Source organism: Mixophyes fleayi, chromosome 2 (genome assembly GCF_038048845.1).
Source record: "Mixophyes fleayi isolate aMixFle1 chromosome 2, aMixFle1.hap1, whole genome shotgun sequence".
Taxonomy (NCBI): Eukaryota; Metazoa; Chordata; class Amphibia; order Anura; family Limnodynastidae; genus Mixophyes; species Mixophyes fleayi.
In genome coordinates, this window is record NC_134403.1 from 192617238 (window position 1) to 192634108 (window position 16871).

At 37.7% G+C, this 16871-nt stretch overlaps 1 protein-coding gene across 4 annotated transcripts in view; it reads right to left on the reverse strand.

The window, feature by feature from the left end:
* SPOCD1 (SPOC domain containing 1) overlaps positions 1-16871 on the reverse strand; it is a 135584-nt gene that overhangs the window by 34121 nt on the left and 84592 nt on the right. For all 4 annotated transcript variants that reach the window (XM_075195192.1, XM_075195193.1, XM_075195191.1 and 1 more), the window contains 4 exons: positions 15990-16101; positions 13506-13641; positions 12655-12793; positions 5892-5981 (listed from right to left, as the gene is read on the reverse strand). In XM_075195192.1, coding sequence (XP_075051293.1) covers positions 5892-5981; positions 12655-12793; positions 13506-13641; positions 15990-16101 — 477 coding nt within the window. The remainder of the gene's footprint in view (positions 1-5891; positions 5982-12654; positions 12794-13505; positions 13642-15989; positions 16102-16871) is intronic.

The window sequence follows — 16871 nt, forward strand, 5'->3', positions numbered from 1 at the left end:
GGTATTTACATAACCTCTTTAAAGAAAATGGTAATATGGAAACATAAAGATAACAACCCATTAGGAATCGAAGATATTTTATAACTTAATAGCCAAGACAATTTGTAGCTTCCATGTTAATTTTATATATATTTTTCAGATATGACTTCCTTTTGGTAGTATCTCACAATGAATATCTCATTTTGTAATTGGACTACTCAGTGGAAAATGTTCAAAAACTAAAAGGAAATACAACTATGATTTTTTTACTTGCTATTTTCCACACTGAATTCAACACCAGAAATAAAGCTTGGAAAATATACATTAATCATAAAATGTAACAACAACTTATGTGGAGGCAATTTAGGGCACATCTCATCCATGCAAGAGAGTGAGAAAAATAATGTACAACACATAGGATCATACACTCCGTCAGTATATACCTCAGTCAGACTTTACTCTGTCCAGGATATACACAGCAAATATTAAAATATATATTTTATTTCTCAAAATCTACAACCCATTTTTTATACTCATGTATTATACTCATGTGTTATACGTTCCATTACCTGCAAAAAAAACTTGGCCTGTTGCCTTCTAATAGTCTTATATTTCACAGCAGGGAATACATTACCCCATATATTATATACCCAATTTAAATAGAAATGATCATTTATAAGACAGCCTTTCCCCTTAAAACATCTTCTCTCCCAAAATATCTTCAGAATTTCACAGGAAGATAAAATTATCCTCTCAAGATCACACACAGCAAGTGTCTTGAGCATTTAGCTGTTGATAATCTACACAGGCAATGCTGTAAAGATCAGATAGCTTTGTGATTTCAACATGAAGCCTGCAAGTATACACTACAGATGAGGTTGAGAGAAGATAAATAAGAAATGTTTGAGCCAAGAAAGATAACAAAAATGAGAAATAACAAGGTTATGATTCAGCTTGTTCTTGTACCAACATAAAACATTGCACTGTAAATCTCCCAGAAAGCTATGAAATTATAATGTTTGTACTCAGACTCCATTTGCATCACCATTTAATTATTTTAAAGGAACATTAATATGGTGTATGAGTAAACAGAAATACAAATAACACTGTATTATTATCTTTGCTATTAATTCTTACATATTGTAGGCTTGTTGACAATTGTAGTTTTTTTTTTGTTGTTTTTTTTTTTTTTTTTTTTTTAAGTTTTTCTTAAAATTGCACTTCCACAAGTAAAAGGTGGTAATTCAGAGTCCTCACCCCCTCTCCTGCCCAAACGTCTGTATTACAAAACTGGCAAATTAATTTTGTAAACCAACTTAAAATGGTATGTTTGGGGGGAGTGAGTAGTAGGGACTCGGTGCACTGGCAACTTTTTCTAGGTAGTTCTGCAGCTTTAAAAACTCTTTCAGAATATTGTTATTATTTTATTATTGTTTTATTCAGAAATGGCATTGTGGTAATAATTTGAGTTGCATTAATGCGCCCAGCACCCCATATAACTAGTAATGCCATGATCCGTCTAGGTCTGATTTCAGGATGCAAACTTTTGAAACCTTGGACATTTGACATATGTGCTGCAGAAATGCATTTTTGCACATTCATAAATGATCCTTAACTTCCTTACTATTCTTTAATTCTTCAGCTTCATATTCAGGCTGCACTGCAACTTCTCAACTTCTCTCTTGGGTTAAAGTTAAGACTTGGTGAACTGTAGGTTAAGGATTGCTCTCATTCTTGGGTAAAGCTGGGTACACACTTATGCAATCTTACTTCAGATGCAATTTCTGTAACAATTTCACCAATGATTGAAAGTCCCGATGAGCATGCAGATTTATGTGTACACACCTACACATTTTACCTATAGATCTGTGATCTTGATCATTTATAACCATCGGCTGAAAAGATCGTGCCTCTGTACACACTCTACAGATAACTGCCTACGAAGTTCGTTGTGAGTGCATACAGACTTTAAAATCATCCTTCATTGATCATAATTTTTATTTATTTTTTTAAATACATTTTATTAGTAACATCTTATCTTGCACAGCATTACATTGTATAAAACTCTTGAAAGGTACAATGGAAAGATGACAAATGCACATACAAAGTTAACAGTGTGTATAGCACTCTTTCACATAGTTTTTACAAAACAAGTTCAGCTTCATATAAACATGGTACCATGGAGATGTTATTTTATTTTAAATTATACATTGATCATAATTTTTAGGAAGTGTAGAAAACCAAATCAACAGATGCAATGTGTTTTTGTACGATAAAACATGATCATGGGAACACTCTTGCAATACCTGAACAAACGGTCGTGAATCGTGTGATTTGCACGATAATTGCATAGATGTTTACCTAGCCTAGGCTTCAGCTTACATCTTGATACCCTGACGTTCAATACAATTCCTAAATACCAAGTAGAAATATGGGTGCAAAGCTAAGTCCATTGGAAAAATATAAATAGTTACATACCGTAGGTAAAAAAGTTGAAAAGAGATGTAGGCCAATCAATTTCAATCTTTTAGAGAAATTGGGATGGTCATGAGAAACAGCATGCAAAGCCCTGCCAATAGCAATAGTGTTGAGAGCGTTACCTACATCAGTGAGACACAGGAGCAGGAGAATTGCTGGATATTGGGATGGTCTTTGTTGATTTGCCTTGAGAAATCCCTACAGAGAAAGAAGTGCCAGCAGCAATCGTGTGGCGACTGAAGAAAAAGGTAGGGGATGGTGTGCACTTAGGAGGACCGACCCGAGTTATTGGGAGGGTTCATTAGTAGCAGAGCGTCCCTGGGGGAGGGGATGTCGTGCAAGGACCTTTTCTACTCAGTCCACTGTGTGCCTGCGAGTGTGAGAAGCTGTTATGTGGCATGCTGTGGAATTACTGTGACCAGGAACACCGAGTATATAACCATGATATTTTACTGCAACTATTGTGACTAAGTATTGTGCAAGTAAAGTGAGGAAACTGTGTAAAGACATAGCAATTACATCTGCTAAAGAACTGTACTGGAGAAGTTAATGATAAGTGAACTTGTTTTATTGCTACTGTTAAGCTTATTGTGTTGGAGGAAGAGAAGTCATGCAAAAAAAGTTTTTTTCTTGTTTGAATTGTTATGGCCTGGGGCCCAAGATAATGACTTACACTGCAGTAGTACTTGCACCACCAGTGCACTCTGTGTTAAACACCTATGTATTTTGGGGCCCACTGGTACATATGCAGAGGAGAGAAGAAGTACACTACACACTACACCTTGACATCCTAAAGTTTGCATGCAATACCAGGGAGTTCAAAATAACTTCCTCTGGATCTAAGGATCCTGAAATGAAAATGCTTTAGATCAAGCATTATATTCTGGTGTACTATAAAGCAGATATTACAATACAACACATTTTACCATCCTATACACTCAGCGGCCACTTTATTAGATACAACTATACACATGCTCATTAATGCAAATATCTAATCAGCCAATTATGGAGCAACAACACAATGCATGAAAGCATGTAGACATGGTCAAGAGGTTCATTTGTTGATTAGACAATAGCAGAATCAGGAAGAAATGTGATTTAAGTGACTTTCAACGTGGAATTATTGATGGTACCAGGCGGGGTGGTTTGATCTCAGAAACTACTGATCTCATGGTAATTTCACACACACACCAGTAACTAGAGTTTACAGAGAATGGTAAGGAAAACAAAAAACATCCAGTGAGCGGCAGTACTGTGGCCCAGAAATGTCTTATTAAAAAGAAAGGGCAGAGGAGAATGACCACTACATGTTCCACTCCTGTCAGCTAAGAAAACTGAGGCTACAATGGGTACGGGTTCACCAAAACTGGACAGTTGAAGATTGGAAAAACTTTGCCTGGTCTGGTGAAACTCAATTTGTATTAAAAAATTCAGATGATAGGGTCAGATTGTGGTGTACACAAAATTAATCCATGGATCTATCCTGCATTTTGTAAACAGTGCAGGCTGGTTGCATGATGGTGTGGGGAATGTTTTCTTGGCACACATTAAGCACTTTAATACTTGAGCTCCATTTAAGTACCACACCCTGCCTGAGTATTGTTGTTGACCATGTGCATCCATTTAAAGCTACAGTCTACTAATCTTGTAATGGCTACTTCCAGCAGGATGTCCTCATAAAGAATGGCCACAAGGGACAGAGGAAGAGCTCCTTTTCCCCTAAACCTCTTAGCTTATACTCTTTAGGAGACAAGGTTTATCAGTCTCCCCTTCACCACAAATCTGGGGGAATCCCTTTAACCTGGAAAAGTTTTACCCATGGCCACTGATTATTAACCCCTTCCCCCATAGGGGAGCTTTACACAGGTCAGTGCAGGAGGCTCTCCAAGATCAGGGGAAACAAAGGCCATAAAGGCCTACCACACGCATCAATCCAAAAAAGCAGAACAAAAACCAATGCGACAATGCAATTGAGAACATAACAAATACCTTCAGTTGAACTGTAAATATTTCCTTCCCCAACCAGAAAAATAGTAAATAAAATGCACAGTGCACTACTAAAATCACTCCCATGTAATTTATGTCCACCACCGGGTCTCCAATCTGGGGACAAATATATGCTGGGCATTTCTGCTACCATGCAAAACAATGAAGGATAATGCTCCGACTAGGGAAGGAACTTTCTTCATAAAGACTGTTGCTGTATCAATAGTAAATATGAGTATAATTTCTCTATTCTGATTCAAGTATCCATCGAGGGGGTGCACCACCAACTTCTACAATAAGTCAAAAGAGAAGTTAAGGTTCAATGAACCATAGAGGGGGCACTCCAGTTCCTAAGAAATTATACTTTTGACATATAACATATAGAACAGGGCCGTAGCCTTTATTTCAAATTATGACTAATTAAAAGGGTGAAATATAAAGGTAAAAAAATTAAGGAAAATAGAAAGACAAAGTGTTCAAATCAAAAGCCCTTCGGTGACTGTCGCTGAATGGTTAGTGTACAAAAACTTAAATGTAACTTGACACAATATAGCTATTTAATCATCATATAAATGAAAGGCTTCTAGTGTCAGGTGAGCAGCCACGAAGAAGTAATTTCTCAATGTAAGAGAGAGATATATTCACTGATAACTCGCTAGTTGTACGAATAGTGCAAGTATCAGAGAACTGAAAATATCATAAATCCCCAAATTCGTATCAAGTAAATGAATTCTCTATAGGTCAGGGTTGTTGTTACCAGTTTCTTGGCCAGAGGATTAAAGCAGCACCGTTCAACAAAGACTAGACAATGCACCTCCAAACCACATTTCAACTTAATCTTAGCCAAAAGGCAGAAAAATGGATGCTCTTAAGTTTGTACTCAATACACCTCAACCTGAAATGCTCAGGTAATAAGCAGCTCTGCCTCAAAGTGCCCCCTCTGACTCAAAGCACAGGCTCATATGTAAAATAATAAAGAAAATTTGACCCAACACAAAAATAAATGAAAAGAAAGCAGTCACTGGTCCTGTGCCTTGTGATGGAATTACACATATTGAAATAAAAGAAGATGAGTCATAATTAAAGCTAAAAAATTTAACTTCCAATCAGCACAGGGTGACAACGCTGCATTTGCACTGACACTTACGGGAAAAAAAAAGAGAATTACAGCAGAACTAAAACCCAAATGGAAGTGGCCTATCATTTTACTCACATATCAAACACAGCTGCATTTTGTAATCTATAATTTGTTCTGGCTTTTGTGAGAGTTCTTTCTGATCCTAACAGTATGAGTAGAAGTAATATAGAACTACAATGTAATATAATATCGAGGACGGATAAACTCCTTTAATAAAAATATATGATATTTAATAAGAGAAAACTTTAAAAATGCAATATATTTAAATTCAAACGTATCATTTAAAGTAAGTTAGTGATTTGTTCAGTACCTTTGTGCATTCAGGCCAGATCAGATCCATGAATTCCCAGACAGAGTCTGGACGGATGAATCCTTTGCTTGTGATTGTCTTTGGTAATTCCTGAAGAAGATACAAAGAAGAGCTAAAAGGTCCACTAAACGGCATATTGAAAATTTCAGTTATGAACCTCCCTCCTAACATGGTATCCTGTTACAAAGGATTGAAATGCTGATTTAGTAAAGTATAAATACTCTTGTTATTTCATGTAGGCTATATTAGTCAACTCAATAATATACAGTCTTTTCCATATTAACACCATACATTCAGTTTTCTTTCTCTTTAATGTAATTTAAAACTAAGCCACCAAGGAGGTCATCTACTAAGGGCAAAACGGCCACTCACAGCTCAGTTGCAGCTTTGGGCCCAGTGTGCACTGTGATTTGTGTAAATGTTTCTACAGGGAGCATAGGTTTACAATACAAAATATCAGTATTTGCAGAGGAGCAGAAGGGGGGCTTGGACAGAGAGAAGGCATTCCCATTGAAGTATATAAGTGGAGCCATGGTGCACCTTGTTTGGTGGAGCAGTGCAGAAACGAGACATCAGGTAAAGAGCAAGAGAGGATTGAATGGACTCAAAAACAACATAGCCCCTCCCTGAGGCTACCAGTACAACTCCACTTTGCCACCTCGGTTGCATGGGCTGGGATAATTAACAAGACTGGGGTGGCAATCCAATACACATAATGCCTAAAGAGTAAATCAATAAATAAACATACAATAAATATACAGAAAACACACACAATTTTCAAATACATTTTAATGTAATAAATGGACCCCCAAAACATTTTATTCTATGTGAAATAACACATTATTTTCTTCTTTGTTTATACATGGAAGTCCAAAGAGCAAATACAATCTTATTGTCGTCTTTCTTGATCCATTGTAGTCCGAGTAGAGAATCCCAGATTTGGTCATTTTACCTTGATTGCTCGCTTCGTACAAAAGTGTTGTTTTTGTTTTTTTTTGGGGGGGGGGGGGGGGGGGGGTGGGGGGGGACTACAATGGATCAAGAAAGAAGAAGGGAATATTTTATTTTGTTACTTAAAAAGGTAGGTATCAAGGTTTTGGGGAATTGTTTGTTCAATTAAAATTTGTTTGAAAATTATAAATCTCTTTTTTTGTTTACTATTTTTGTACTATATTATAATGGAAACCAGCCCAGGCTGGCTGACAATTTGGGGGTGAGGCATGCATGTTTTTGAAAATTATATATATTAATATTGGAAGAAATAATAACAATGTACGTACAGCAGGGGCGGATCTAGAAAAATGCTGTACCCGGTGCGATTTAGGGGGGGTGATTTAGGCCCCGCCCCTTTCTAGCATCTTAGGCTGCCGACGGCTGCCCACTATGTGCAGGTCCATCCAGCCGTGACAGGCAGGAACAGTGTGCTGCCCGGCTGCTCTGATTGTGTTTTAAACACAGTCAGACCAACCGGGCAGCACACTGTCCCTGCCTGTCACGGCTGGACGGACCTGCACATACTGTGCAGTCGTCGGCAGCAAGTGTCTGGCGGGGGGGGGGGGGCGATCGCCCCGATCGTCCCCCCCTGGATCCGCCACTGACGTACAGTCTTTGTTTACACTTTCCAATGTACAGGCGGCTGCGAGTCCCCAAAAATCACATGATGTCACTGGAAAATACCTATAAATGCAAAGAAAGGAATAGGGTGCACAATAGTGTAGTATTTAAGGATTTGATTCAGAGAGCCTTAAGTGAGATATATATGAGTACCAGACTTCCAGATTTTTCAGACACGTCAGAATTGGATTATTCAGAACTGGGTAATTCTGGATGATTCTCAATGTTTGGGAATGAGGTTCTGAAGTGTCTGAAAAATCTGGCAGATATATATATCTCAATTAAGGACCTCTGAATCATATCCTGAAATACTACACTATTGTGCGCCCCAGCCCTATCCCTTTCTTTGCATACACACACACACACACACATATATATATTATATATACATAAATATTTATACATACATATATATATATATATATATATATATATATATATATACGGTATACACATACATACTTCTGATCATTTCAACAGAGACTACTTGCTTACTTAATTGAGTGACATCCCCAGCGACCATATTGAAGTCCAATATAGAAAATTATTACTAGTGTAATTACTGTTAGCGTCAAGATAATATTATACCCTTGTGGACTTAATATCTGCATTAACATGAACTGATAGAGATGGAATTCGTCTGCTACACTGACAGCACAGAGAAAGGGTAGACAAGACCTACACAGTGACTTTACTACAATGGAACCGATATCACTGAAGACTACTAGGCAGAGGATATTATTAATGTCAGTGACAGCTAATACTATGTACTGAAACTAAATACAGATCTGTCAGTTAAATCATAATTGCTGGAGTTCACCAAATTAATTATATGTTACCACAGCGATTATTTCTATGTGCACCAACTCATGGCCATCATCTAACTGTGAGTTATAACTAACTATATCTGCAGTTATAATTAGGCAGTTTGAACTATACAGTGATAACGATACTTTGTATTACAGCATGTAATATAGTCTGGTATAATTAACTGTCAAAATCATATGTTCTTATATAGATAACTTGTGCTGAAATAAGCATTATAAGATAAGGTTTTATTTAGGCTAGGTACACACTGGAGAATTTTCCATACAATCTGTTATTTACAACGATTGTACCTACAACTGAAGGTCCTACCAGTCTGGTGATTCATGTGTACACACTACTACACGATTATCTTCAGATCTGTGCACTTCATCTGGTCCTATAGTCATTTACAGAATGACAGCACAATAGTCACTCATTCATTCCTGTCACACTGATTAAAACCGCGTTGTTATAGCTATCCACATGTTCTTAAGAATTTTGTTAGTTTTTGTGACTCTGAAACGAAATATACTGTCTCAGAATGAACAAACAAACTATTTCATCTAAAGCACTCTCTTCATTTAGTCACCAGGACATGTTCATTGCCAGCATCGGCTGAAAAGACCATGACTCTGTAAACTCTATGGAGATCGTGATCATGAGTTCATATACACTACATGATTGGAAGGTGATTGGAACGAGATTGTTAAACAGTACCACCAACCAAATGAAACGACAATTGTCACTTTCATCGTTTAAGTATACGCACTAACGCGAAATGTGGCAGAGCGGTTGTTTATCGGGTGATTGGCCAATAATTGGCTGAAAAATATCCAGTGTGTACAAAGTCTTAATGTGTATCACTGTTGGATTCATGGTTTCAGTCAAAAATTGTTAATTATATATAGCAATATATCTTCATTGTATTAGAAGTTATTTAGTATAAATAATTATTTAAGAGGTTTACTTACTGAAGGAAAACATTCAATAGTTTAATAGACCTATTGTAGTTGCTCTATTCACAGATCCTCGACATACAAAATGACTTCATTAATCAGTTACATTATAAAGTCACTTAGTTCTTTGAACCTTATAACAGATCTATAAATAAATAAATATATATATCTCATCGTAGAACATTGTTTCTGTAATATGTTAATGTGATAACTTCCTGAGTTGACCCACGGTTGCCCTAATTCAGTTTTACCTGCCAAGTCCCTATTCAGACTCAGATGGAGGCATCAACATTTTCACACGCTAAAATACTGTAGATACAGAAAGCTACTTACCTTAAAGTAACCCTAAAATTGTTATCATATCAAGGAGGCGTTACTTAAGCTTATACCATGCAATGTGATGAACAAACTTTACATACATAAAAGTGACACAAAAAGCAGTGATAATTTCACTATCCCTTTTCTCATGACTTTGTTAAGTCATACTTAATTCTAAACCAAGGAGTTTTGCCGAGTACATCAAGGGGTAAATGTATCAATATGCGGGTTCTTCAACACCTGCGTGTTCAGCCTCTTCCGCGATTAAATTTCAAGCGGCGCTGCATTGTAAAGGGTTAACTTCCCTTTACAATGCAGCGCCGCTTGAAATTTAATCGCGGAAGAGGCTGAACACGCGGGTGTTGAAGAACCCGCATATTGATACATTTACCCCCTGGAGTGCTTTGTCAATGAAGTCCTGAGACTTAGCAGGCACAATATGAAGGGCAGCAATGTACCATTTGTGTGAGTGGCAAGAAGCAAAGAGTTTTGATAATCTTACCACCCAAACATAATTTCCACTGTTCTCTTAAGGGTTATTAAGTGTAAAAATAAAATCACACTTAATTAATTCAAATAACACAACTATCAACTATTTCATAAGACTTATTGCACATTAAATATTAATGTAATGATACATTAGTACATTATTGGATAATGCATCTGAGGCAAGTCTTTGAATAATTATCAAATTGCTCTGTCTACACATTAACCTTAATATGCTAGTGATTAGTATATTTCTAACTAGCTAGCAAATAAATCACACTTAGCTTTGTTAAGAGTACTTTAAAACACATTTTGCTTCCCAATTTGAATCTTCTATAGGAGGTATGAAATACAATAATATTGTCCTGCAAACCATACCATACATTTTTGTAATATTGATCTCAGGAGCAACACCACAGACATTTGAGCAACTTGCTTTACTCCTATTTTCCGTTACTTTCATGAGACAATAAGATTCTCTTTCTGTATTTAATTAAAGCACCTTACTGCTTAAACTGTCTCTCAAACTCCCCCCAAAGCAGCCAAGATAGAACACCATATTAATTCCCTATAAGATATTTGTATAGGATTTGATTTATGCTTGAGAACAGGGCAGTAACTAACATTAAACTGTGATAAAAATTTAGTAGGAGGCAGGGTGAAGGTACACTAGGATCTTAAATAAAGCTGGCATCACTACCAATCAAAGACTGCTGCCTTGACTTAGAAAATACTCTGTTCCAAAACACAATGGAAGGATAACATTGAGATAGTGTGCATTTACACTATTTTAAATTATGCTCATTCTCATTTTAGACAAACCCCATTTCAGGACCGGTGCTGGCATCACCAGAGCCACTCTGCCGGAGCATGAGCACGGCCACAAAAGCTTCTTTGGGTTTCGCTGCTCATGCACAGCTGCTCCATACTCCATTGTCTGGTCCGATGCTGTCTCTGTCAGAGTGGGGACTCAGATATTAAGGGGCAGGTGCCCATGCAGAAAAAGAAACATTTTTTTTCGGAGCAGATGGACAGGCAGGGCATCCTCCTGCCTCGCTCACCATGTTCCACCGGCCCTGCCCCTTTTTAAGGAGCAAGAGAAAGCCAAAAGATTTAGAAGAGACTCTCGGGAACACAGAAAAAACTGCAGTTTCTTGGCAATTCATTGTGTAATTGCTTTTGTTAGCCACTAAAATACAGAAAATGGAGAGTAATAGAGTGGTCACAAACAAATTGGAGGCAGAATTTTTAAGCACTGGGTTTAAGGAGTGTTTTACGCTGCCTATAAACAGGGAGGTAAAAGTGACAAAACCGAGGAATTTATGATCTGCTACTGAGTGGCCAGGCAATGTGAGGGAGAAAGTGGATAAGATGAATGTGGAGTAAATGATAGGGCCATTTTCAGAACCCCATATCCAAGATTTACTTATATCTCAAGTGAGGGTTGTACCTAAAAAGGTCACTGGAAAAATTAGGCTAATACACTACTTATCATACCCAGATGGGGGTTCCATCAATGACACTATAGATCAGTGGCAATGCAAGGTTGTGTATCAGTCTTTTGACTTAGCACTTGCAATAGTTAGATGATATGGAGAGAGAGCACAAATGGCAAAAATAGATATTGATGGCTTCACATTAAGTTGAATGCAAATTGTGTTTCTGGCGTACAGGGCGGATGAATGCAAAGAATCTTGTGAAGAATTGTCTGAAACTCTGGAGAGAAGCAAGCTTGTCTGAAGAGGATAGGTAGGCCCAAAGTGGTGTTTCAGAGAGGCTAATCTAAATTAGCTGTCTGAAGGAGTACAAGGAACATGCCAAGTGAAAAAAATGAAATGTGGAAACCTATGGAGGAGGCCCTGATCGTGGATAGGATGACCTTCTCTGATATCTGCCCTGGCTAAAGAACCTGGCCTCAACCGCCCAACTGTGAATCAAATGACTAAGTCTTCGTGGACAAAATGGGTCCAGACCCTCATCTCCTAGAGGCAGCCTCAAAGATGGCGCTGTTGGCATGCTTAGAATGTCAGAGTACTCAGATCTTCTCAGTTAGTCTGGTGCTACCAGAAATACTAGGAGCACCCTTTCTGCAGGCTATCTTTAAGTACCCGAGGAAGCCTAAAGAGGAAAAAAGTTCTGAAGGAGTAAATGTTCTACTAGTTCAAGAAAGGAATGCTGTATGTAATGGTGTGTAATGAGAGTAAGTCATTTTTTTATGTTACATATTATTGTATTTCATGTCTAACTTTATGACATACATTTTTAGAATCATTAGCAGATAATTATTATATTGTAAAGGTACAGTCATTTAAACACAAGTAATTCATAGTCTGCAGAAAGTCGTAAGACAAGAGAGAAATACTGAAAAAAGCAATTAGAGGAGTCAAATAGCAGAGATAGAAAACTTTAAAAAAAAGGACTCAATGTAATCTAAAACCCATTGGAAATATTCCAACACATCATAATAAAATATGTATTTAGCTCAATGCAATTTTATTTCTGACCATTAAATAATGTACATCATACTATAAAATAACAATACTTTGTGATGATTCTTTGCTGAATGTGAGGACACTACTAACCTGGCAAAGGTGGGTGTTATAGCCAGACACTTTAAAGGCTGTAACTTTGAACTGCTTTATAGAAAACATGTGAATGAATCCTTTCCACACTGCAGAACTTGATGGAGGCATCTCCTGACTTTCAGCACCGAGAACGTCTCTGGAAGAGGAAAGCAAATGCTGAGTGACGGGAGCTTTACACATAGAGCCTCATTTAGAGTTGGATTTGTCTGCGGTCTGAGTGCAGGAGTAACATCTCTGTTGCGTAAAAGCATACTTGTGTATATTGAGTCACACACATATCTTAGAATGCATCCAACTCAAAAACAGTAATTCTTGCTCCAGGTGTATGTCAGGCATAGAAGTGTGCATACTTATGCTTAACAATAGCGTAGAGATGCAGCTTGAACATGTTAGTAGCAAAAGTGACTTATTAACAGTATAATAATGTAATGAAGTGCAATATACACAACAGAGAATAGTGTCTACACAGTTATTAAGAAATGTGGAAGCTGCATTCTCTGTATAAAACACAATTCAATACAAACACCTCTACATCCATTGTTTGCCCTTTTAAAAATTAAATGTGGATCTTCCTTCCTGCAGTAGAAATGACAAATAAGTAATGCGAATGTGAAAAGTTGCGATATATCGCCGTAACGCTGGTGAATGAAGTACCATCAGCTGGAGAGGTCAATGCAAACTTAGTCAATCAGTGCTGCTGATGGCCATCATCCTCCATCATCATTGCATACCGTTACTCCAGCCCTCCAATACTCAACCTATAATTGCACACCCTGTTCTGCATTAATAAGTCTATAAGATCTTAGCATTTAAACATAAAAAAGACCTAATTTACATATATACTCAACCTTTTCGTGTACTCTGTGGTCTCTAGTGTCTGTGAAGAAAGATTCCCCATACTGCTGTTTTCTGCTGTGGCTTTGACAGGTGATTTCAATTTTGTACACTGGCTGAGATCCATGTCATCTGAAGGTTGGGTTTCTCCTATGGAGGAGAATAGCAGAGTATTAAGAATATCTTTAGTTTCCTTTTTTCATAAATTAGATATTCTAAAAGGCTGCTGTTTTGGAGCTCAAGTATGGAAAGATAACCCACTTAGTCCCATGGAATGTCTGAGAATTTTGGTAATCTTGCTGGCATTGGAGAGACACATGTCTGCATACAACAGTTGTGTCCCTAGAGAGCCAGCCTCCCCCCAAAACCTCAGTCCTCCAGCGCTTTAGTGGAGAGGAGATAGTGGTACTCAGGCAAACTGTTTAGGTGTTTGTGTCAGGTGAAATATGGGTCCTCTTCTGGGTGAATGGAAGGAATTGTTGGTACTAGTTATTTATGCGGGTGCCACTCTGGTCAGCTCTGTCAATACATTCTAATCAGCGCACACATAAGCTTGGCAGAAACTGATTTCAAATTTACCACTCTGGAGCTCCCAATAATAAATAAGTGATAGTGTCAAGTCATTCCCAAATTATCTTCCTTTTAATTATTATTGGATAAACAGTCATATAACCAATACTATTCAAGTTTGCAATAACTTTTTATGTCGCTTATAATGAACAGCTTCTTATTTATGCCATTGCTTATAAGCAACTTCTTGCTATGCAATTTACATTATTAGATTCTTTACCAAATACTTTCTCATCAGTAATATTCTTTGATACTTCTCATTATAAGTCACTCACACTGATGCTATTAGATCTATAAAAACTGTGCAGGCTGCTTTTATAATTTCTAGTTGTTACAAATTTGACACATTGAGCCTGATTCAGAGTGGAACACAAGTGTAAACAACTTGCAACTGAAAAAGTCACATGCAAGTGTATGTGTATGTATCCAGTGTTAAAGATGTTGAAGTTGCGTCCAGATTTGAGAGTAGCGGATGCGTCTGCTGACAAACAAACACACCCTTCACATACATCCAACTTGCGAAGCATGTACAAAAACCTTTTATATTATATGTTATGAACGCAATTGCTATGAAGTATCATTTAAACTTGTATAACCTAGCTAATACAGCATGAACACCTTCCCGACATGCATACAAAACAATGTGCACTTCTTTTTTGCATCTTTGCTACAACACATTGGGCAAATCTATGGGCAAGAGACTACTATAGTCTCTATAAGCATCTGCGAATCATTCGTAAACCTCTAATTACAAGCGGATGGCTAGTTCAGGTGTTCTTCATCATACTCTGCTACTTACACTTGCCCCATACCGTATGCAAAAAAAAAAAAAACTTTTTCAACCATCAGCAACTACATCCCAGTCTGAATCCATATGCAATTGATCAAACACACTTTTACTGTATACTGTGTAGGTTTGAACACAACTTCCCTTCCCTGACACTCCTCTTCAGGTAAAACGAGTCGTAAGTGCAAAAAAGTAATTTGTCTGAATATCTTCAGTTGTGTACATTCACTTTCTAAACATGTTATGTGTGAAAAAATGCAAAGATACGCTACTTAAACCGGTGTACGTCTAACTCAGAATCAGGACCATAGTATCTTTGTCTAAATGATTGCAACTAAGACTATCTAATACTCGTATCCTACTACTTATTTGTTTGAACAGGAAAGTTTTATCCTATCCCCTCCTTCCTTTATGACTTGCTGTTTTCTTTCCTGTTCACTTGTATGCTAGAGATTAAACCATGCATACGGATTAATGATTCTGCTAACAGTCTAGCTGTCTGTTTCGGCCACAACTAACGACTGCTGTCTCTAACTAGTTCATATTATATAGCTATATTATATCCAGTTCCCACTATATACTGTATTTAAAAGTAACAATAGAGAGAGGCTTTGAAAAGGAAGATCGATAACTACAGAGATATCAATTGGTCCTTGATTTGGTTCAGTGGCGGCACCTCCACAAAAATTAGAGAATGCTACTGATGCAGAAATAGGTTTTTGATTATTTTTTTTACAAAGGGCATCAAATATATAGATTACGAAATATCTGGTGCGGTGGTATTACTGAATTGTATGACCCTGCACCCGCTGTCTATTTGTCACGTGAACCAGCTGTCTTTCTGTCTCCTGAACCCACTGCCTGCCTGCCCGTCTCTTACTCCGAACCCGCTGCCTGCCTGCCTGACTGACTGACTGTGCTGGGGTGTGATCTGACTAGAATGTACAGCCAGTTCTTACCAGGCTACCACTTAACCCTTTTCTGGAGACAATCAATCGTTGAACCTGGAAACCTTATTGGGAGATATTTAGTCCTCAGTGGGATATTTGAATATCGTAACATAAAAGAGCTGCAAATGCCAAACTACTGACAGAAAATAAAAAGTGGAGGAATTGGTGCAACCACCAAATCCTCTTCTTACCCGTGCAAATGAGACAATCCACATCCAAAAGGTGACTCTTGTGCTGAGATGTGGTGTCAATCCTTCCTTTGGCTCTAGAACTTCCATAATCTTGGGTGTAGTAAGGCGAATCCTAAGAAGACAGGTACTTTTTTTATCCACAGCCATCTAAAGCACAAACTATCTGAATACAGTCCTTCATTGTTTATGTGTAGCTGGAAGATTTAAAAATACAGATCAATCTCAAGAGGCATACTGATAAAAGTGTACATGTCCCATCCTACTACCACTTCAGAGTTACCCTCTAACCCTCTAAGGGATATCTGTACTACTAGTCCACATTACATGCGCTTTTTCATAAATGTGCAAGTGACAGGTGCAAATTTGGGCTATTAAAAATACAGGACAAGGACCAATCTCCACCAGCTCGGAACTGGTAAAGGGTATTTTTGAGTTAAAATGACTGTGCACCATTCTGCAGAGCAATGTATACTCCCCCTGTATATATGCTCTCTCCATCCCTTTATTTAAGTTCAATAATCTTGAATTAAATAAAGTTTTCCACTGTACCACAAAACTGGTGTGCTCCTCGATAGTTAGCAAGTAAGTCTTCACTCCACCCAACTCCTCCACTGGACCTGTGTAAAATTCTCCTCTACAAATACACACTTATGGTGCACCTGCGCAAATTAAGGAGAACTGTGTGACCAGGAAGACTTTGCTATGTCTTGGCGGATTTCAATTCCTGTAATTTCCCCCAATGGTTTACAAGTGCCTCTCTGCCGCTTTATTTAGTAGTTTGACTCACACAAAAGGAATGCCATTGGAACAGTCCCTGAAGCTATTACATGTAGATTTAAGTTTATAATACTTGCAACTGTTTACCCTTTGGAATTCTCTTTT